Source organism: Crocuta crocuta, unplaced genomic scaffold (genome assembly GCF_008692635.1).
Source record: "Crocuta crocuta isolate KB4526 unplaced genomic scaffold, BGI_CrCroc_1.0 scaffold494, whole genome shotgun sequence".
NCBI classification, from domain to species: Eukaryota; Metazoa; Chordata; class Mammalia; order Carnivora; family Hyaenidae; genus Crocuta; species Crocuta crocuta.
In genome coordinates, this window is record NW_027527931.1 from 356,895 (window position 1) to 379,394 (window position 22,500).

General features: G+C 45.2%; 1 protein-coding gene across 1 annotated transcript; it reads right to left on the minus strand.

Moving 5' to 3' along the window:
* Window positions 1–304: 304 nt before the first annotated feature.
* On the minus strand, window positions 305–14,968 carry FCRL2 (Fc receptor like 2). Its single transcript, XM_077751700.1, has 11 exons — window positions 14,938–14,968; window positions 13,534–13,554; window positions 11,199–11,465; window positions 10,676–10,960; window positions 8,765–9,052; window positions 7,920–8,198; window positions 7,517–7,630; window positions 2,411–2,527; window positions 2,109–2,174; window positions 467–498; window positions 305–384 (listed from the first exon to the last, which is right to left on the minus strand). Exons 1-11 carry the CDS (start codon window positions 14,966–14,968, stop codon window positions 349–351), a joined length of 1,536 nt encoding a protein of 511 aa, XP_077607826.1. The 3' UTR covers window positions 305–348.
* Window positions 14,969–22,500: the final 7,532 nt, after the last annotated feature.

The following is a 22,500-nucleotide window of genomic DNA, read 5'->3' on the forward strand; positions in this document are numbered from 1 at the left end:
CCAGAAATGGATTCTGTTCACATCATCTCAGAGTAGATTTAGGTGAAAACTTGTCTCTCTTGTTCATTTCTCTTTCTTAGCTCTTTGCACATTGAAGCCTAAGAGAAGATAACAGGGATAATCTCCCTGCCCAGCATCCGGGATGCAACAGCAGTCCAATCAATACTGAGTGAATGGAGGAAGACACTGGAAAAGAACACAATGAGAACAAAAATGGCAGCCTGCCCAGCTCCTGGAGCATGTTCTGTCTGTGAGGGGCCATGAGGGTTGAGTGTCCTTATAAGGTTTTATGTAGCCCTTAGTGCTGTTCCATCCTTGTTGGTGATCTGGCCCCCATTCGTCCGAGTGTTACATCTTTACGTCTGAGTAGATGACGTGGGGGTCCTAAAAGAGACGCACAGGTGAAGGAAGAGAAGGAACATGGTGGAGGGAACAAGACGGGGAATTCTCCAAGAGTCTAGCTCACCTTAGTCTCCAGAATTGTGCTTCTGGTGTTTGCTGTGGAGAAAAACAATATTATTGACTCATTCCCTGACTTGATGCACCAGGGCACAGGCTGGCTGTGCTTAATGTGTGGGTTTCCAGCTTCTCCTGTTCTGTAAAATCCATGCCTTGATGTTGTCCACTCTGGAATCCTTCTAAGACCACCCACTCTCTAAGCCCTCCACCAATCCTTGTTGAACAAAACCCTTCTTCTCTTTGATGTGACTTCCATGGATTATTGACAATATTCTGCAAGGGCTCACTTTCCTGTCATCCCTCTATGTTCTTCAGATAACAAACCACAGTGGTTCATGCTCAACAGAGAAGGAAATGGGAGACCCAGAGAAGGGGGTTGGGGAGACCTTGTGTCACCCCAGCTTGACGGTATGGTGGTGACTGCTTCTTTCTCCCTTCATTCTAGGTGGGCAGCGTGGGACTGAATCTTGCCCTTGACCACCCACCAACACCTGCGGGAAAACCAGCCATGTTGCTGGTGGCCACTGGCTCCATCAGAAGCTGCTGGGAGCACAGAGCCCAAAGCCCATATTTGAAGGCTGCAGCTTCAAAGGCACTGTGGCCGCAGCTTGGAGGACATGGCCCTGAACAGCTAAAGAAGCGCTGTGTTAATTCTTGCAAGCCTGCATGTTGCAGTGCAGATTCTCTAGATTAGGATGGTTTGTTCCGTAATGCCTTCCAAGGCACCTCCAGCCTGCAGGTCCTTTAAGAGAGGCTGTGCCATGACCCTCTTTAGCTGGGACAACCCCCTGCCCCCAGACTTTAGCTACCATACTTCAGATACCCTCACTCTTCAGCCATGTGGATGGAACTGGAGGGTATAATCAGTGAAAGAAAGACAAATATCAGGATTTCCTCATATGTGGAATTTAAGATACAAAACAGATGAACATAAGGGAAGAGAAGGAAAAATGCTATAAAAACAGGAAAGGGGACAAAACACAGGAGACTCTTAAATACAGAGAACAAGCTGAGGATTGCTGGAGGGGGAGAGGGAGGGGATGGGCTAAATGGGCAAGGGGCATTAAGGAGGACACTTGTTGGGATGAGCACTGGAGGTTATACATAGGGGATGAATCAGTGGATTCTACTCCTGAAATCATTGCACGACATGCTAACTAACTTGGATATAAAGTAAAAAATAAAAATAAAAATAAATAAATAAGTAAACATGTAAAGTCCCCAAAGAAAGATTGAAATTTGAGTAGGGCCTTGAAGGTTAAATATAAAGAATGTGTTTTCATTGGTATTAATAACAAAGTTTGACTTGCTGAAATGGATAACAATACATATTATGCTCAATTGTAAAAAAAAAAAAAAAAAAGATATTCTCATTCACACCTGACTTGATTTTATCCCTTTGCCTTGTACCCAGATTCAGATTCTCCCTAATGGTCTATTCTCAATGGACCATATGTTTTTGTTTCGTTTTGTGTTTTTTTTTTTTTTCAGCTTCTCCATGAGAACCTGCCTGCAAATATCTCCTGCTGCCCCTTGGATCCGCAGATTTTTACATCAAGGGCAAGGATTGTATTCAAACCTCTACTGCATGTATGGTGCCACTTTCTTGCAAAGATGCACCTGACGAGAACCACTCCGCAGCTCCTCACCTGTGTCTCCTGGCGGCTGGATGCTCTGGACAAGGGAATAAACCACATCCCCATCTTCAGGGTCCACTGCAGGGAAAAGACAATGGTGTATAGGGGTCCGTGGACAAGGGCCCAAACTCCATATGTGCCTTCCCAGTCCCCTGCTCAGTGACTGTCCTCCCAACCCCAACACGATTCTGAGGGTCTCTTATTGAGACTGGGCTTTGTGGGGGTGGGGCGTTCAGGCCACCCCATGGTTGTGTCCACCTGCTTTCTTCCCTTCTGGGTGCAGCTCCAGAGGCCCTTCCGGTGGGGAGACTCACCATTGACGTAATCTGGCTGCAGGTCCTCAACGGCAGGCGATGGGCTGGAGGCAGTGGACCCCTGAGGGTTTGCACTGGAAGCATCTCCGCGAGAAAACAAAGTAACTACATGACAGTCTTCAGGGCAAAAGTGAGAACAGAGAGGAGACAGGCTGGAGGGAGAGTGGGGAGAAGCCAGGCAGATATGGCGCTCGGCTCTGGTTATTTGGTGGCCCTTTGTCTAGACTCTCTGGGTGTGGTCTTTCAGACGTCACTTCAGGTGGGCAGCCAGAGATAAGTCACATAATCACAATGTGCTTTCTTAATGACTAAGACAACCAGGTGCCCCCTCCCCCCCGCCAATGTGCTTCCTTAATAAGACAGCCACTGATATGGCGAAAATGTTCTATTCCTCACTGTTAGCTTTTTCAAAAGTTATAAGTAAGATAATGATATTGCCTCAGCTTTAATTTCTCTCCTATAAACTCTCCTTAGAACTTCATCTACTTTTTTCTCATCAGTTTATCTCTAGCTTTCATTGATTGTACACATCTTATATTCTCCGTGAGACAATATGTCCTCTGTGGAAATAAACTCCATTTTATGCATATTTTCACACCTTTAAATATCTAACAAACCCTTTCTCATACATTGTAAGTACTCCATAAATAATCTTGGTTATGTGAATTACGAAATTCATTTAGAAATATCGAATCCTGGGGCGCCTGGGTGGCTAAGTTGGTGGAGTGTCTAACTCTTAGTTTTGGTTCAGGTCATGGTCCTAGGGTTGTGTTGGGCTCCACAGTGAGCTTGGAGCATGCTTGAGATTCTCTCTGTCTCTCTCTCTCTCTCTCCCTCCACCCCTCCCCTACTCATGCTCATTCTCTCAAAATCAAAAATTAAAATAAAAAAGAAATGTCAAATCCTATGAAGACAACACCTAGATTTGTATCCTGAGACAGCACCCTGATGATAGAAATGTAATGAATTGACATGAGTTTCACAGAAAGATACTGTGTAATTTGTGCAAGCAGAAGGAGCAGAAAGTATTTAAAATCATGAATGAAGAAGGTCTTTAGAGTTCCCAGTTTGAATAGGAAAAGTTCTCACCTGAGTGTATCAGTGGCAGAACGTCCTCCTGAAAAGCAGATGAAGGAACATTCATTTTAGAGGAGGCGACTTTATCTCTAAAAACTCTCATGCAACTTAACCACATGTTGTTACTGGCAGGATATGAGACACAGAGTAGGGATTCGGTTATATTATGTCCTGACGACTACTTCCTCCCTCCAGTGCTGTCAGTTGGACAATCCATTCTTTCCCCCCCACTGATTTGACATACGACTTTCAAATGGCATACCCCACGGGCATGGGTCACTGTTTCTGGAATTTTTATTGCTGTTTTAATTATTGCAGAAATATATGTTAACTGCTGATGACTTTACTGCTTTCTTTGTTTAGATTTTGAGAGTTCTCACTTTTTAGATGTTTTAATATTTGCAACCTCAACTCTAAAGCAGTGGTCTTGGGGTAAGGCTTGATATTGACATTCATAAGACCCAACGGGCCCTCCTTTGCACCATTGAGCTTTGTAGAGAGGTACAGAACAAGAAACATGGCGTCTCATCATGGGTGTATGGGCTGTGTCACCAGAAGGAATCTTCATAATGGTCAAGGAGCTCCTTTGTGGTTCTTCACCTAAAAGCTAAGGGGAAAAGTCCACATGGATGGGAGCAGGGGAAATGGTCCATCTCAAGAGTTGCATTGCCCTTGGGGGTATGCCCATTTGTGTTTCCCATCAAGCATTTATCATCCTGCTCAGAGCCCATCTGATTTAGTGCACAGCAATCATGAAAAACCTTGCCTGGTAATACAGCCTACGCTCCAACTTTATCAGGACTTCTGGAGACAGTGTTGGAAGGCTAATGTAAGTGTATTCTCCAAAGAGAATGAGGAACTAATTTATTTTCTTCAAAGAAAGGAAGAATGACCTCAGGATTTTCTAGGAGGCCAAACAGTCATTCAACCATAAGGCAAGGCATGCACATCTTCAAACAGTATGAAATCAGTGTATGCGATCCTAGCAACTCTTTCCTGAATAAATTATTTTTAAAATGGATTGTAGTCTATTTCCTGTGCACTTTTGAATAATAACAAAATTGATGATAGCTTCCAAAAAAATTCAAAAATATTCTATAAGGTGAAAATTGTATCAACAATCTTTTCTGATCTTAGTGGAACAGGTGATTCATAACAAAACCATGAAGAAATCTAGATATGTCTATAACTTGTACATTTAAAGGAATTAAGTCTTAAGCTACCGAATACACATATAAATATAGAAAACAAAGGGAAAGAAATATATTAAATATCCTATTTGTTCTAAAGAATGGGACTAATGAGAAGAATGCAGCCACTGACAAAAGGAGAAATTTCAGAACGAGAAAGTAAACAGGTAGATGAAATAAATCCTTCTAGTAGCTTCAGTTTGTCATCCAAAGGACGGATACACTATGCCATTCAAGAACGTGAACAGAGAAGGAATGGAGGACTGAGTGCAGCCATGGGGGAGTGAGAAGAATCACAGGGAAGAAGCACAGGCCTCCACTTCACTTGATTCCAGGTAAGGGAATTTGGAACCCTGGATAAATTCCAGAAGACCTGCTCCCCCAAACCCCCATCAGGTGCACAGAATCTTTAAAAACCAGATAATTATACTGTATGTAAACTATTCTAGAACACACAAAACATATAAAAAGAGGGAAAATGTTGACCTTCCTTTTGTAAAAATAGAATAACGTGGAGAACAAACTCAGAAAAGATCACAATAACGACAAACCTGGCAAATGTCACACATTACCATTAGTGAAAAAAACTTCAAAAGAACATTAGTTTTTCTTAAAAATGCAACATCAAAATTGGATTTTTATCGGGAATGCAAAGATTAGTCAACACTAGGTATTCTAGTATAATTTAATTAATTGATTTAATAGATGAAAGAGAAAGATTCTGTGATTATCTTCACAGGTCCTAACAAAGTATTAGCAAAAATTAAAAGTTGTCTCTGAAAAATAATCTTGATAAAATAAGAACACTGGGACTTCATTAAAGGGGGTATTTGAATATAGGATATAGCAGTGAAATACTAGAAAAATTACCCTCAAAAACAAGGGCTGGACAAGTTTATCCACATGACATAACATTTCAGAGGCCCTTGAGTGTATAATTAGATCTGAAAAATAATTTGCTTAAAAACTGAAAAAGAGGAAGTAAATGTTTTATTGCTCTTTAGATTGTTTCTATATTTGAAAAATCTCAATAGTATATTGGTATATAACTTGAAAAAGTGAGAGAATTCATCACAGTGGATAAATTAGAAATTATTTTAGATAACCTCTCCATAGACATATTTTTATCAATTAAAAACTATAGTGAAAGAAAAAACAATGTCACAATTCCTTAGTCTTTGATGGTCTGTTTAAAAATATAACTTCCACTGGGCTTGAAAATACTGAACTACATTTTCACCATCTGGAGAAGGAATGACTAATGAGTTTCCAAACTTTCTTTCAATTGGTAGTAGTTGATAGGTCTAAGGAAACATCTTGTGACTCTGTTGCCCCCCATGCTTGTCCTCTATCTTATAGATTAATAAATGACACCTCGGGGCACTTGGGTGGCTCAGTCGGTTAAGCATCTGACTTCAACTCAGGTCATGATCTCAGGACTCATGGGTTTGAGCCCCGTGTCGGGTTCTGTGCTGACAGCTCAGAGCCTGGAGCCTGCTTCCTCCCTGTGTCTCCCTGTGTCTCCCTCTCTCTCTGCCTGCCTTCCTCTCTCTCAAAAATAAAACAAACATTTAAAAATTTGAAAAGAAAAAAAGTGACACCTTGCCAGATCTGGGCAAACTTGCAAGAGGAGACTTGTTCAGATCAGGAAGCTCTACCGGCAGGTTTGAGGCTTTCTGGCCAGGCCAGTGTGGACGCCGGATCTCAACTCTGCCCAACTCTGCCCTCTACTGGCTGTGTGAGCGCCGCAGCCCGCTCAGCTTCCCCAAGATGGTTAAACCTGGACTCACGCATTATTGTTGATGATTACACATAATATGTGTAGGCTTGCCACACGTACCAGATGCAATAACTGGTCGTTGGTAACGTGTTTTGGCTGGCAGTATACTGGTAGGGATCAGTATGAGATATCACTGCGAGGAGCTTTCTAAGTTCTTTGTCTGAAAAATAATGCTACAAGAATAACGCACAGTCGTGCAGACAGGGCAGCAGCTCGGTGGGAGTGCCGGCTGGGGAAGGTGGTCTCATGCTTCCAGGGAAGGCCGAGGAAATGGGCCTGACCTTTGTTCTAAGAACTGGAGACATTGGACAAAACGCTGACAGAAGCCCGTATACAGGTGTTGAAAAGGGGCCTGGACGGGGAAGCACCTCCCAGGCCAGGCTGGAGAGGAGAGGAGGTCCAGGAGAGAGCCCTGGGGCTGGCCCCACACGGCACTTGCCAAGTGCTGGTGCTTCGGGGAGTTGGGTGGGCTTGGGGGGTGGGGGCTGGCGTTTGTGGGGATTCGTGTGGGAATTTTAAAAAATATGGCTGCTAGGTCTTGGCCATTTAGACCTGCCTCTGGAGGTGGAGACCATGCTCTCTCCCCTTGCATCTGAGCAAGCTTTTTAGGCATGGGACCCAATGAACTTGTGGTGGGCGTGCGTGACACTGTCATCTGAAATTAGTTGGGAAAAGACATTGCAGGCTCGATACACACTTGCTTTTGAAGTGGAAGCCACTGTAAAATTGTGAAGCGTAGAGAGAACTGATGAGATTTAGGGAGGTTCCCTCCCTCCCTCCCTCCCTCCCTCCCTTCCTTCCTTCCTTCCTTCCTTCCTTCCTTCCTTCCTTCCTTCCTCCCTCCCTCCCTTCCTCCCTCCCTCCCTTCCTTCCTTTCTTCCTTTCCTCCTTCTTTCTTTCTTTCTTTCTTTCTTTCTTTCTTTCTTTCTTTCTTTCTCTCTCTCTCTCTCTCTCTCTCTCTCTCTTTCTTTCTATTTCTCCCTTTCTTATCCAATCTATATTAGTAATGGAAAAGTTCACAGCAATAAAGGCAATCCAAACAAATGGTAGAGAACCAACCTGATGTCTTGCGGAACCTGCAGTAAATCAGCAAGGCAGCAGCAATACAAGCAGGGACACCCAGCAGCCCAAGAGCTCTGTCTGTGACACGGTCTTTTCTGTAGATGCTGGTCACTGAGGGAAGAGACCAGCGCGTCAGCTTCAGAAGGTAAAGGCTTGGGTCCCCGAATCCCTGTCAATGCTATGCAGGAATGGTAGTCACACAACGGCATGTAAGTATAATGTGCACTTTCAATGTTCGTGTGGAGAAAAAGAAGTAGCTGGGCCCTGAGATCACCTTCTCCAAACTCCCATCACCTAGACCTGCACCTACCTTCTGAAATCCCAGCATGGTACGAGTGAAGATGGCCGGGGGCAGAGCCCTTGGTCATATTGCTCCTGTGTCCGGGGACCATCAACCCACCTGAGATACTGAGGGGCACTGCCTCGCTGCGCTGGGCCCCAAGACCATTGTCAGCCTCGCAGGAGTAGTTTCCAGAATGTTCTGCAGTCACGGAAAGGTTGAAGGATGCTTCTCCTCCAAAGGGGGCCGAGCTGTTCCCCAGGGCGTTGTCCTCATGGTAAAACCAGTATAGGATGGGGGGAGAGCCCTTCTGGGCCTCACATTGAAGCTCCACCATGTCCCCCTCCACGGCCAGGTCCCTGGGTGCCCTGACGGTGAGGACTGGGCAGGACACTGGGACTGAGGGAGACAGGGAGCCAGTGGACAGAGTTTGTGAGGCTGTAATAGACATAGACCCCCAGACCAGGACCTCAGCGAAGGGCCTGGCCTCTCCGACTCTCAACAATGTCTATAGGAATTTGGGAGAATATCAATTCTGGGGTCCTATCTAGAGATGGGATCATTTGTCATTCTCAATTTGTGTTTTTCTTTTTTTTTTTAATGTTTTATTTATTTCTGAGAGAGAGAGAGAGAGAGAGAGAGAGAGAGACAGCGTGAGCAGAGGAGGGTCAGAGAGAGAGGGAGTCACAGACTGAAATAGGCTCCAGGCTCTGAGCTGTCAGCACAGAGCCCAACACGGGGCCTGAACCCACGAACCACGAGATCACGACCTCAGTCAAAGTCGGACGCTCAACTGACTGAGCCACCCAGGCGCCCCTCAGCTTGTGGTTTTCTAACACCAGTCCAGCCCCCTTTTTATTCTCTTCTAGGAAAAGAAAGGCATCCACAGTTTTAATTGCAAGGGTAACCCAACTGTGGCCTTGACTCTGGGGTTTCTGTCTGGGCTGAGTCAGAGCGCAACTCACTTCTCACAAGGACACTCAGCACCTTGCTCTGGGCGGGGCCGTGGCCGTTGTCAGCTCTGCAGTAATAGCGGCCGGCATCATTCTCCTGCACAGCCGGGACCTCCAGCTCCGCCGACAGGGATCGCTGGATCTTCCTTCCCACGCTGGTTCCCGTGGCCTCTCTGTGCCAGGAGAATGTGATGTCTCCTGTCCCTTCAGCCACTGAGCAGAGCAGGACCAGATTCCCTCCTTCGACAACCTCGCCCCTGGGGGGCCGCATCTCTAAGCTTACATTAGAGACAGGCACTCCTAGACAGACAGAAGGTGCAGGTGAGAACTTGGCCATGGAGGACTCTGGGAGCAGGTGGCACCTGGTTTCAGTCTCTAACGCAGAATTGTGTGCACGGGTATTGCTCATGTAATTTACTGTAAGTACAAAAACGTAGGGAATCCGCGGTGAGTGACCTTGAAGAATGTGGATGAAGATGCTACATGCCCCAAACCCGGTCCCACCTAACTTCACGGGATCACTACAGAATGTGTGATGGGTCATCTGGTCCGTGAGACAGAAAGCATTTCTGGGGGGTGGAGTCCCTGTACAGAGTGGTGCTTTGTGCACAGAGTGAGGGAGTCACCAGCAACATCAGTCCTACCTCGGAAGAGGCACTGCTTCCACTAATGGCCATTCCTTCATTATTCCCAATTTGGAGGCTCAACATGAATTATAGCCCCTCCTCTGACTACTTAGTTCACTATGATTTCTGCTTTCCCTGATGCTTCAGCTAGCCCCCGACGCTGGGGCACCATGGTGCTTTCTAATACGTGAGTTTGTGTTCAAGCCAGCCTGTGGGGCCATCAGCAGAGCCACTGGGAGCAGGTGCCTTGCCGTGTAAGAGCCCAGCCCACTGCTAAATGCAAAGGCACCCAGGGATCACTGAAGGTATGACTGATGGATATTACTTTAATAAAGAAGAGAAAGATTATAAGGAGTGTTTAAAAAAGAAGAAAAGCTCCGAATGGAGTATTTGTCCTTCACTAACAGGAAACTTAACTTTTTAAAAGTGTATTTATTTTGAGAGAGACAGAGAGAGTGCGAGCAGGGGAGGGGCAAAGAAGGAGCATCTCAAGCAGGTTCCACACCATCAGTGCAGAGCCCATGTGGGGCTCAGACTCACAAGACCGTGAGGTCATGACCTGAGCCGAAATCAAGAGTCAGATGCTTAGCCCACAGAGTCACCCAGGCGCCCCCACAATTTAACCTTCTAAAAGTCAGTCTGAGATCCCTGGATCCCCACAAGCTCATCTACATGATAAACCCCAAACCAAAAACCAGAAACCCCCTGCAGTATCCTCCCGACAAAGATGTCTGGACCTGAAACAATGCTTTTTTAATTTTTCTAATAACTCCCCGGCCCCACCTCCTGCCTATACTCTGTACATCTCTGAGTGTCTTTCACCCGCTGGCTGGGGTCCAGCTGATTCATGAATGGCTTAATGAAGCCAACTCGATCTTCACATTAACTCCATTGGATACTGGTTTTTAAAAAATGTTTATTTATTATTGAGAGACAAAGAGAGACAGAGCATGAGCTTGGGAGGGGCAGAGAGAGGGGAAGACACAGAATCCAAAGCAGGCTCCAGGCTCTGAGCTAGCTGTCAGCATAGAGCCTGATGCTGGGCTCGAACTCACAAACTGCAAGATCATAACCTGAGTGGAAGTCTGATGCTTAACTGACTGGGCCCCCAGGTGCCCCAGGATTCTGTTTTTTAACAGGAGCTTTGTCCAATTGTAATTTTTATGAAATGCCCATTTCTAGCTCACTTCCCACTTTCCACAAGGACAGGAATTGCACAAGGACCCAAAAGACTAGCTGTCCGAAGTGAGGCTGCAGGACTCCTGCTGTCCCCATGCTCAGACCCACTCATACTTACTCCGCACATGAACCTGGGATCGGAGGCTCTGTTTTCCGACTGTGGGAGCCAATGTCTCTGCCTTGCACCAGTATGACCCTGAGTCTTCAGTCCACATGGCAGGGACCCTGAGCTCTGGGGAGCTGCCCCAGCCGGACCCCAGGGCTCTCCCATCTCTGAAGAAACAAAATCTGAGCTGAGCACTTGACCTCTGTGGAGAAAGCTGGGTCTCACAAGTCAGGGTCACTGGGCTCCCTTCGGTGGGCCAGGAGGGGCTGACTCTGAGCACAGGGTGCAGAAATAGCTCTAGAAAGAAGGATCACAGTGAGATGGAAGGTTTCTGCTGAAAAGCACCCCCAGCAAACAAGACATTCAGACCAGACGTGTCCCCCTGACATTGTCTCCCCACTTGCTGTTGAACTACAGGATTCTTGTTCACATCTGGTTGAGGGGGGCGGGGGGCAGGTTTCATCTCCCGAGACCCGCCCTGCTCTGTCTGCTACCCTCCTATCCAGCCCAGCTCCTGCAGGAGGGAAGGCTTTACCTTGAACTTTAATCGTTACACTTCTTGAAGTGTCTTTCTTTTGTAACAAAAACATAGTAGCATCAACAGCACAGTAATAATTGCCACTGTCACTCAAAACTGCTCTTTGGATAGAAAAGTTTAGGACTTTATCTGAAAGCTGTAACTCTTTTCTGTCCTTGTAATATGCCACAGTCTTGACTTTCCACAAATCCTTTTTCTTCTGGCATGTCAGATCTATTCTGTCTCCTTCAAAGACAGCAGAGGGAGCCATGAGGGTCAGCCAGTCTGCAAGAGAGGGGGAGAGGGGACTGGACTTGCCATCTGTGTGGGGCACCCAGATGTCTGGCCTGTTTCTGTGCTGGTGAGCAGCAAGAGGGCATCCATGTAACCCCTTCCCCTTCGGCAAGATGGAGTTCCCTACCCGTGCCTTAATTACTCAGGGTGCCTCCTATTTGTTTCCACGGGGGTTGTCTGAGTCAGCTTGGGCCACTGAAACGAAATACCATGAGCTGGTCAATGACAGACATTTATTTCTCATGGTTCTGGAGGCTAAAAGTCCAAAATCAAGGTGCTGGCACAGCTGAGTTCTGGTGGGGTCTCTCCTCCAGACTGCAGACTGCTGACTTCCAGTGTGTTTGCACATGCAGCTCTCTGGCCACTTTTCTAAAGACCCTAATTGTATCTCAAGGACCCCACCTCCTTGACCTTATTACTGCCCAAGGACCCCACCCCCGATACCATCTGCTGGGGATTAGGGTTTCAACATATGATTTCAAGGGGAGGGGGACTCAAACATTCAGCCCATTGCAAGGATGTCAGTGTAAACCTATTTTTCTACGTGGATAGAGGAGTGTTCTGCTGGAGTCTTCCCACTCCGCTCTCTCTGTTGGTGAAGTCACACGGGGACCGTTGTCCTCAAGGGACACTTTGCTTTCCTGCCTGCTCTGCTTTCATCCAGCCTTTGAAGGCGCTGCACTGTGTTCTAAATTCACATTCTGCCCCATCTTCTCACTTTGCCAGAGGAAACCGCCAAGGTCCCAGATAAGTGGGGAGTAAACTGTTTCCTGGAATGAGATCTGGTGTCTCAATCTTCAGGATGTCTCCCTTGAGTGTTTCCAAAAAAGCCCCCATCCATTCAATGTCTAAGGTGGAGCTGAGCTTTAATCCCAGGGTCAGCTCTTAGGTGACTGACTTTCATGAGAAAAAAAGTCATTGCCAAAAATAAACATCCTCCTGAGGCTGTGTCTCCCTGCAAGACCACAGTCAGCGTCTGGGACATTTGCATTATATTTTAGGGTTGTAGTTGAGGATTCTGACCTCAAGGTGAGGAACTAAGTTTTATCTCAGACAAAAATCTTCTCCCTAGCGCTCTTCAAGGCTAGCATGACTGTCAGAATCTGGAGGTTTGGTGAAAGGAGGCGGAGGCCCGTCACATAAGAGATGAAGCATCTCCTAAAACACCACTGCAGAGCCAGAACCGGAGCCTTTGACAGGAGGCTCATGAAATTTATCACGATAATTTTTGGAAACATGCAATTGGCTGCTCCAGGCAGAGAACCAGATTTACCTGTTGGGGACAATCTGGGTTATAAAGCGTGAAATTAGGAGGGCAGACAAGGTGGGTTGCAGAGACAATGGGATTAATTGGAGATTTTTGCCCTCCTTCAGTGATGGAGACTGGATCCTATGGAGACTCGGCTGTGGGACTTATAATCCAGCTGATCTTAAACCTCTAGTACAGACTAGTGTAGGGCGAGAATGCTGTCTAGGTAAGGGAGAGACATTCTGAGTCATGGTCAGAGGCGCCAGGAGAGGCACATGATGGGCAATCTCATGGGCTCAGGGCTGCAGCTGACGGCGTGGGCCCCCGAGTCTGTCACCAAGACTCGTTCATGGGACAGAATGAAGGTGGGTCCTGCTCCCGGACAAGCCCCAAGCCAGAGCTCTGGTAGTTGTCCTGGCATCCCCGTTCCATCAATGCCTCACCTGTAAAGGTGAGACAAGCGTCTGTCATCCCAGGATGGCTCCGTGGGACCCCATGACCCCATCCACCGGTGGTGGCCCCAGCCTGACCACTCAGACGCTCTTAGAGCTGCGAGGGCCAGAGAGCCTGTGTCCAGCCTGCACACTCCCCCGCACCTCCCACCCTGCGGCTGTGGCTGCGCAGCAGACTGGGGCCTGTGCAGGCCGGGCACGCCCTCCTCACCCAGCCAGGCAGAGCGGCCTCGAGGCAGGCTCTCCCAGGGGACCAGCGAACAGCAACACTGAAAGTCTCTGAGGCTTGTCCGCGTCCCACACTGCAGGACCTCGTGGGAGCCAGACCCGGAGAAAGACAGGGACAGGGGTGACTCACCCGATTTTCCACTGACTGGAGCTGTGGGGACATCAGAAACCTGAGGTTAGCCCGGAGCCTTTGCTCCCACAACTTAGAAATCTACCCTGCTAATGTGCCCCCAAACCTCCCATCACTCCCTTCTCTGTCTTCTACTCCATTGTTACCAACAACCCCACCCCCTCAGACACCAGCTGGCCCCTTGTGTCACATCCACAAGGCAGGTGCAAACCTGTCCCTGGACGGAAGGGAGCCCTTGGGGCACGTCCCAGGGATGGATGCTCGGTGTCCAGCGATTCCTTCCTTTTCCTTGTCCCTCCCCCACCCCCCACAACCACCTGCACACCCAGCACGTCGACCACACCACGACTTGGCATCCCAAGTCGCCAAGAGTCCATCAGGAAACACACCAGTCAGAGTGTGCAGTGTAAACCCTGACAGTTGAGGGGTTTTGGTCGTGGAAAGCCCGACTTTGTGCTGACTGATGCCGAGGCAGCCACATCAGAGAATGTGATGGCCGCATGCTGTGGACAAGAGCCAGCCACCTCCCCTGCACTGAGGTTCCTTTGTTTTAGGGATCTCCGTTGATTTCTGTAACTGACCATTTGGGCCACTTGGTTTTTTCTCTTCTCATGCTTCAAATTTCCACTCACCTGTCTTAATTCCTCAACAAAGAGTGAGCCCCTGAAACCGTGGGCCCCCAGCCTCTGCCCCAATATGAACAGAGCCCCAGACCCATGCTTTGTTTCTCCCCTCCACCTCACTGTGCGGTCCCGGGGGTGCCGGGTAACTGCCAGACCCTGTAGGTAATGAATCCGTTGATTTTTCAGTTTCCTGACCATTAATACCGAAGGGCATCTTGTGGTCTTAATAAGACCCACGAGGGCTGGACCAGCCACAACCTTGCTTATTGATGGGCTGAGAACAGCACACACAGTTTTGAAAGCTGCACCCACCTTGCATGGATTCCTTTTCCCCAGCTGTATTTTATGTGAGCATCTTTCTACTCATTAACAGATATCGGTGTCTCCCGAATGTAGAGAAAGGAATCTTGTTTCCCTGGTAGCCCACGGCTCAAGGGAGGAGTCACAGCAAAGGATGTCCATGCACCTCTGAGCCCAAACTCGGAGAGACATGTGTGCATCATTCTCATGAAGGAGAGGTAAATGTTGGAATTATGAAAACTGTATTCGTAAGAACATATTACTCTGGATTATCTAAGATCATAAGCCTTGAACATTAAGGGCGAGGACGTGTTGCCATCTTGATTTTCTAGGGACTCAGTACTTCCCCTCAGTCTCTGCTATCTGAGCTGGAAGGAAGCATTTCCACTGACCCCCGGGCTCCGATAAACCCTTAGGGTTTCCAGGAGCTGGAGACCCTGTCTGCTGCTGCCTCCATCCTAACTCAAAGTATGGGACTCACCAAGGATGACCAGCAGTGACCACAGCAACATGAGGACCCGCGTCAGCTATCCAAGAAGAGATGTCCCCTCAGCCACCAGCTGGGGTTTGTCTGCAGGGAATGGAAACTACTTTTCTAAGTAAGCTTTGTACAATTAGCAAAAAAAGGAAGTAGAAGGGCTTGTCAATGTCTGGCCACTGTCTTCTTTCCGATAAGTGCGAGAGAATGAAGATGGTCCCTCTAGATGCCAAAGAAACTGCTCCTCTAGGGGCTGATGACAGTTAACACATATGTCTGCTGGTGACTTGGAGACGGCTCTAAGTGCCTTATGCTCACAGAGTTATTTGGTACCTTGAGCAAGCTTCTGAGGAGTCCACTATCCCTGTTACACAATTGGGAAAACTGAGGCACCAGAAAAGGCAAGTAATTGACCAAGGCGACCATGGTCACTTTCCAGTAGTGACAGTTGGGAGCCAAACTCAGGTGGCCCCATTCTCCAGTCTGGCTCTCGAACTCTGCCAGATCTTACTGTGATATAAGGCTTCTCAATGTTCCTTAGGAAAGTAGGGCCATTTCTGCAGCCACACAGGGTTCTCAGGAGAAGTTTTTTTCAGCCTTCTAGAATGAGATGTTGCTAAGATTCAAACCACTTGCTCTGGTATCATTGAAAACATTGTCCTCTTCCATATTTCTAATTTGTATTGCTTTTGGGACCATATTTCTAATTTGTATTGCACTGGGACACACTGCTCCCAGTGCAGCCACGCCGTCCAGAGCACACATCCCCAAACCCAGTTGTCACTCCCATTCTCATTAGATGTGGCCCCGTAGGCGTTGTGTGTAACAGCTCAGTCAGGGAGGCTGAACAGGCAGGTGCATGTTGCATTTTTGGACTTTATGTAGCATGAAACTTAAATCACAAAATCATAGGTATTTGTAACCTTGTAATCTGACTGATGGCGAGGTAATCAGAGACACAATGTCATCTGCTCAGGTGAATGCTCAACATTATCACTCACCATAAACGTAGTTTTCCTTTGGGAAATGTCGGTGTAAGGATGTGATGTCCTACATCATATCATCAAAGCCTTGCTTATAGCACTGTAAAAGAAAAGTGCTGAAAACACTCAAAGACAGGTAAAAAAAAAAAAATCATATGTCCGTGTACTACCGAGCAGCCATTAAAAATGATTCTGTACAATATTTAATAGCAAAAAAATTTGTTCATGATCTGCTGTTAAGGAAAAAGGGGCTGCTGAATGCAATTTACTTGCTGCCCAGTCCCCTCCCCCCAATTATCCAATAAAAAATGTATGGGCCAATAAACACCAAATGTTAGTGTAACCATATTTGAATAATGTAATTAAAGGTGACTTTTATCTTCCTCATTTTGCTTATCAGTGTGTTCTAGTATTTTTATATAATATATAGATTATAATGTATATTATACACATATAGAATATAATTAAAATATAATATAATAATATGTAAAATATTACATATTATTTATTATATAGAATATACATAGAGTATTATGTGATATATATTATTATGTATTCTATATATTTATAGAATAATATATATTCTATATTCTATATAACAAATATTCTAGTAAATATATAGACCATTNAAGCATATGTTTATTTTACATTATATATTAATATATATTATAATTAATGTATATATAATTATAATATATAACATTTTAGACAATATACATTAAAATAAATATTCTATATTATAATATATAACAAATAAACATTATATAGATAATATATATGATATAAAATAAACATATGCTATTTATAGATTTCTAAAAAATTCATAAAAAATAAGACCCAGTGNAGGCAACGCTGCTGGAACCTTCTGCGGGGCCGATGGCTCACCCATGTCTGGAAGAGGGTGAGTGTGGGCCTCCCTGGGGCAGAGTCGCACACCAAGCTGTTCATCCAGCCCTTGCCTGGGGAAGGAAAGGCTCCTAGGCGGCCTGTGGCTCCTCCTTGTGCTGCCCAGTCAGGACGGTACGGGATTCTGAAGGACGACTGTGAATTAAGGAAGAAAATACAGAAAAAGTCGTCTGTAAAAGGCAGAGGAAGAGCTAGCGGTGGGGCTGGCGTGGGGCGGGCAGGAGCTATTGGTTTTTCAGACCTCTGAACAGATTTTTCAAAATGTTTGTGATTTCATCCTGTCCTGTATGGAAATTGAGTTGAGAATTAGTTCTTTTCGAAGGGTAGGGGGTGTGGAGGAGAGAAATATGCGTTGTCATAGTGAGGTAGGGGCCCTTGGGGTGGCACAAACCCTTAACATGACAGACATCTGAGTGCTCTCACAGTTGACTCAAGGCAGACATTTACATGTGGGCGGACACAACCTGGGGGCACACCTAGACTCAGATGCAAACTAGCGGCCGCAGCCAGAGGTGAGAAGCTCAGCGGTTCCTTGGAGAACAAAGTAAATTCATGTTCAAGGTTACAGTGAAGGAAGTGAAACTGTGTGTGTCTGGGGGTGGGTGGATGGTGAGGGGGATATAGGCCAAAAGGAGAGATAGAAAACTCCTTGTGCAGGGATATTTGACCACTGGCAAGATGGAGTCACAGGGGCTATGGAGAAGCAGAGTTACATAAAGACTTGAAAGCCTCTCGGACGGACCCGGTAGACCCTCAACTTGGAGATTCTGCACAAGGGTACTCTGTCACACACAGAGCCACAGTGTCCCTGTCAACTCTCTTCAGTATCCTGGAAGGAACCCAAGGTTTAATGCCAAGGTGGGGTGTGTAGGGAGTGAGGCAGAGACAGAACCTTCATGAAATACAACACCGAACAAAATAAATACTGTCTCCCGTTTGAGGAAGTTACTAGGATACTCACAATAAGAAAATGAAGTTGGTTAATCAGAGATCTCTGGGGTATTTGGTTGACCTTGGGGCCGCAAGACCGCGATGACTGTACGAAATGTCTCAACGTATTCGATCTCTTATCACAGGAATTGCTGTACACACGGCGGTGAACATGGTCATGACTCATGGCCATCATCACGGTGTGGCAGGAGCTATGGTAGTCATTTCAACCATCACCATAATGATCTTGAACAACATGATATGTCTTTGTTGGATGGGGTTGGCCCTAGAAATTTTATGTCCAGGGTAAGAGATGTACTCTTTTGGAGGTGCTAATGTTTGTTGGAGCAGAACTAGTGGGAATCTAGATGGTGCCTCTGTAGAGATTCTCCGGGCATTAGTTAGGCAGACCCTTCTGCCCAGAAGATTCTCTACAATGCAGTTCCTTACTTCCTAGAATTCTGTTGGGTCCTCCATAGTCCAGATAGCATGGCAGGGAATTCAGACCAAGAATTCCTGGAAATTTCTGGCCATTACCTCCCTGGCAGGTAAGACAATGAAGATTCTCCAGAGATCCAGTTTCTCCCAGAATTACCTGCAAAATTTCTCCAGGCAATCTGAGAAGGATGGGGGTAAGTCTCCTTTCAGGTAGTGATTGTTTGGGGAGACTGGACTTTTACAGTCTCAAACTTTTTTTCTTCATGAGGAAGATTATCTTTCTTCAATGTCAGTAGAAGTTATTATAAACCCCCTTTGAATGAGGCTCTGCCATTCTCATGTGGGGAGTATAGCTAGCCTGGTCTTAAAGTCTGAGGGGAGACAGAGGCACAGGGAGACTTAGCAAGGCTGTTGGTAGATATCTGAGCTGTGTCTGCAGGAGGGAGCAGACCTCCCTCAGTGTGTGAAAATCCCTCCTTCCAGGTGGCCTGGGCTCCCTGGGGGGAAGTGTGGGGGTGGCAGGTGTGGAGGGGCCCCAGGGGATCAAAGACAATTCAATCCGAAGCTTTCTATTTTCTGTTTTAATTGCACGTGTGTGTGTTTTCCAGAAGGTGGATGGTTGTCACTTTCCAGGCAGAAAGACCAATGACCGAGGGGAACTCTGAACCACAGGGGACCCTTGGGAGATCAAGACCACTGGCCCTTCATGGATCACCCACGGCAGCTTCCTTGGGTGTCTTCCTGGCAGTAAAGCATCAGCCGGTGGCAGAAGGAAGACCAGGGGCCAAGATCCAGATTGTACTTCCGGCTTTCCGACCTGATTTCCTTCCAAGGGGTTTGCTCATCTAACACGCTCTGCTAATAGCTCCTTCTCTCTTTAGGAGGCGGTGATTTACCAGTCCAAGGAAGTGTGCATTCATTCACTCATTCATTCAGTGACGGATAAATGTTACATAATTTTTTAAATGCCTAATTAAATGGGTGAAAGAGAAGGGAAATTCCTCCATTACAGATAAGAAAATAAAGAGGAAATGAAAACAGAGTATTACACATGCACATCGACATTACTGGTGCCGTGAAGACAGAATGTGACATGAAATGATTTTATGAGCTTAGCAGTTCATCCAGGAGGAACTAGGAGACAAAACTGTGGGCTTGTCAAAGGTAGAAGCTTGAAACTAAAACACATAAAATCCGAACCATCAGAAGACTTTCCTTTTAATAGAAGACTGGTTTGATAGGGGAAAAATTCACCCACCAGCACAGAGATGACAGCAACCTGGTCTTTCTGTGAGCTCTGGGGGAAAATAGAGTTTCCCCTAACATATCAAAACCCCAAGATGAGGCCACTTCCTGTGGGTGCTCTGGGAAGCCCCACATGAGGAATTATCGTAAAACATGGTCCTGGGCCAGGGACACCCCCAGGCCTTGGAAGAAGCACATATAAAATTACTTTTGCAGGACAGAGTCAGTAGGCCAGGCCATACAAGACTCTTGTAACACACAGGAAGTGTCTCAATTTACAGTCACAAAACCCACCAAATTACAATGACCAGGATTCAGAAAATATGACAAATGCAGGCTTAAATACCTAAAACTTCAGGCAGAAGAATTACCTAAGAATTACAATAAATTAAGTGTATTTGTACTATCTTAAGGTTGTTAAAATAATGAAGTATGACACTCAGAGTAAAATGCTGTAAATACTAAAAAGGGAAATTTGAGAAGGAATAATAAAAATAATTTAGTTTTTGAGCATCTAATGTGTGCTAGGTACAGTTTGGAGCTTTTTAAACAAATGGTTTACATAATTAGCAAGGCAGCGTTATATATTAGATACAATTGCTATCCCAGTTTTAAGCATGAAGAGAGTTTGTTCATTTATTTTTATTTTTTTAATGTTTATTTATTTTTGAGAGAGAGAGAGTGCGAGCAGGGGAAGGGAAGAGTGAGCAGGGCATAGAGGACTGGAAGCAGGCTCCGCACAGACCCCGTCATGGGGCTCGAACTCACGGACCATGAGATCATGACCTGAGCCCAAGTCGGATGCTTAACCGACTGAGCCACTAAGACTGAGGCCAGAAATACAGAGTTTAAATAATTTGACCCAAACTTCAGATCCAGTAAATGGTGGGGCTCCCACCTAAATCCAGAAAAAATGTTCACACTTCTGGTCAGTCAGGGCTCCCATTTCATTCCTTGAGCCCTCCCTGAGATCCAAATACTTGCCAGTGGCAGATAAAATATAACATATAAAAATCGACTTTGGTCCTAAGAAAAGAAAAAGTTAAACATTTCCATGGGCCATAAACAGAAACTCAAGTGAGAAAGGCAGCCATAGGACATGACGGGGAGGGCACCCGAGGAAACCTGGGCAGGGGGGCAGGAGTGGGCGTGCGTGCAGGGGACAGTGGGGCACCTGTGCAGAGAACATGGGCACGTGCCCTGGGAGCCCATTGTGCGAGAGGCAGGATCCTCCTCAACAGACGCTCCAACGGTATCAGTATTTGGTTTTCAAAATTGTATTTAAATTCTAGTTAGTTATCATACAGTGCAATATTGGTTTCAGGAGTAGAATTTAGTGATGTATCATTTACATACAACACCCAGTGTTCATCCCAGCAAGTGCCCTCCTCAGTGCCCATCCCCCATCTAGCCCATCCCCCCTTCCCTCGAGGAACCCTTACTTCATTCTTGATCATTGAGTGTTAGCATTAGGCAGAAGCATTAAACAAGAAGTCTATGTCAGATGTGTTTTATTTGGATGAGATAAGGTAGCATGGAAATAAAAGGAAAATTAATAGACGACCTAATAAATCATAGTAGATAATTAATATCTGTTTGAAAAAATGGTTAGATTTCTGTCTCATATAATTTTTTAATCCAAAATTTAAAGTCATAATATAAATATAACATAAAACCTCAAAATAAGAAAAGTCAGATTCTTACCTCAGACCAAACATACCTATGACATACTATGTGAATTATAACAATTATGAAAGCATTTTAAGAAAATGTAAGAACATTTTTACTAACATAATCGCATGGCAGGGAATGTGAGGGAAGTTTCTGGAATGATGGAGAAATTTTATATCCTGACAAGAGTTTCAGTTACTTGGGTGCATGCTCTGGTCACACTGATGGAACTAAGCACATAAAATGTGTGCACCTCACTGTATACAAATTATAAATCATTCCTACAGAAGCTATAAGAAAAAAGTTAAATGAACACTGAGAAAATAGATGAAGGATCAGCATAGGAAACTTTTGGAAGAACTACAAATTAACATTTCATTTATGGGGAAAATGCTCAACTGCATTAGTAGTTTTACAGTTTTTTATTGAAATAACAATGATACTATTCTCTCACAGACTGATTATCTCATGCACTGTTGGTCGATGTGTGCACTGATTCAGCCTGACTACAGAGCAGTTTAAAAGTCTTTAACAAAAATATCAAATGTGCACAACCTAAAATGTCCTAATCTCTGATTTGCAAACTTATCCTTCAGATGAATTCATAGGAACACAGAAATATGTTTGTATAAGGACTTTTATTTATTTTATTTTTAATGTTTATTTTTGAGGGAGAGAGTGGAGGTAGGGGGAGAGAGAGAGAGGGAAACAGAAGATCCAAAGTGGAGTCTGTGCTGGCAGCACAGAGCCCAACGCGGGGCTCAAACTCACAAATGAGGAGATCATGACCTGAGTTGAAGTCAGACGCTCAACTGACTGAACCACCCAGGCGCCCCAGGATACTTATTTTAGTATTATTTTTATAATATAAAAATTTTGGAGACACCTAATGTCCATCAGTGATTGAAAAGATTATACTATATCATGATAGTATTTCACGGCACTGAATGGTACACTTAAAATGGTTATTATGGTAAATTTTATGTTACTTAGACTTTGCAAAACAAAAGAGTATATATTATGATTTATCTGTATGTAACCGATATATATAGTCTTTTAAAATAGTATAAAAGTCTACATAAAGACTTGAAAATATTTCACAGTTTTTACAGATAGGTATATTTCTAAATATTTGTGTATTTACATGCACGTATAAGAGTTTGTACGAAGAAGTGAAAAATATCTGCAGAGCTAAGATTTTAACAACACTAAGTTTTTAAACAATGGGCACGATTTGTGGTGTTAGATATAAGAAAAACTCTTAGTTTTTAGATTGTATACTTCTAAATTGTTTTAATTTGTGGGAGGTGGTGAAAATGAAAATAGAGACTCCAAAGTGTCACATTTTAAATTTTTTAATGTTTATTTTTAGAGAGAAAGAGTGTGAGTGGGG

Coding starts and splice junctions, on each gene's coding strand:
- FCRL2 (XM_077751700.1), bottom strand. CDS start 14,968: ATGTTGCTGTGGTCACTGCTGGTCATCCTTG. Junction 10,961..11,198: donor TGTAACGATTAAAGTTCAAG/GTAAAGCCTTCC, acceptor CCTTCTTTCTAG/AGCTATTTCTGCACCCTGTG. Junction 8,199..8,764: donor GCTGAGTGTCCTTGTGAGAA/GTGAGTTGCGCT, acceptor TGTCTCCCTCAG/TCCCAGTGTCCTGCCCAGTC.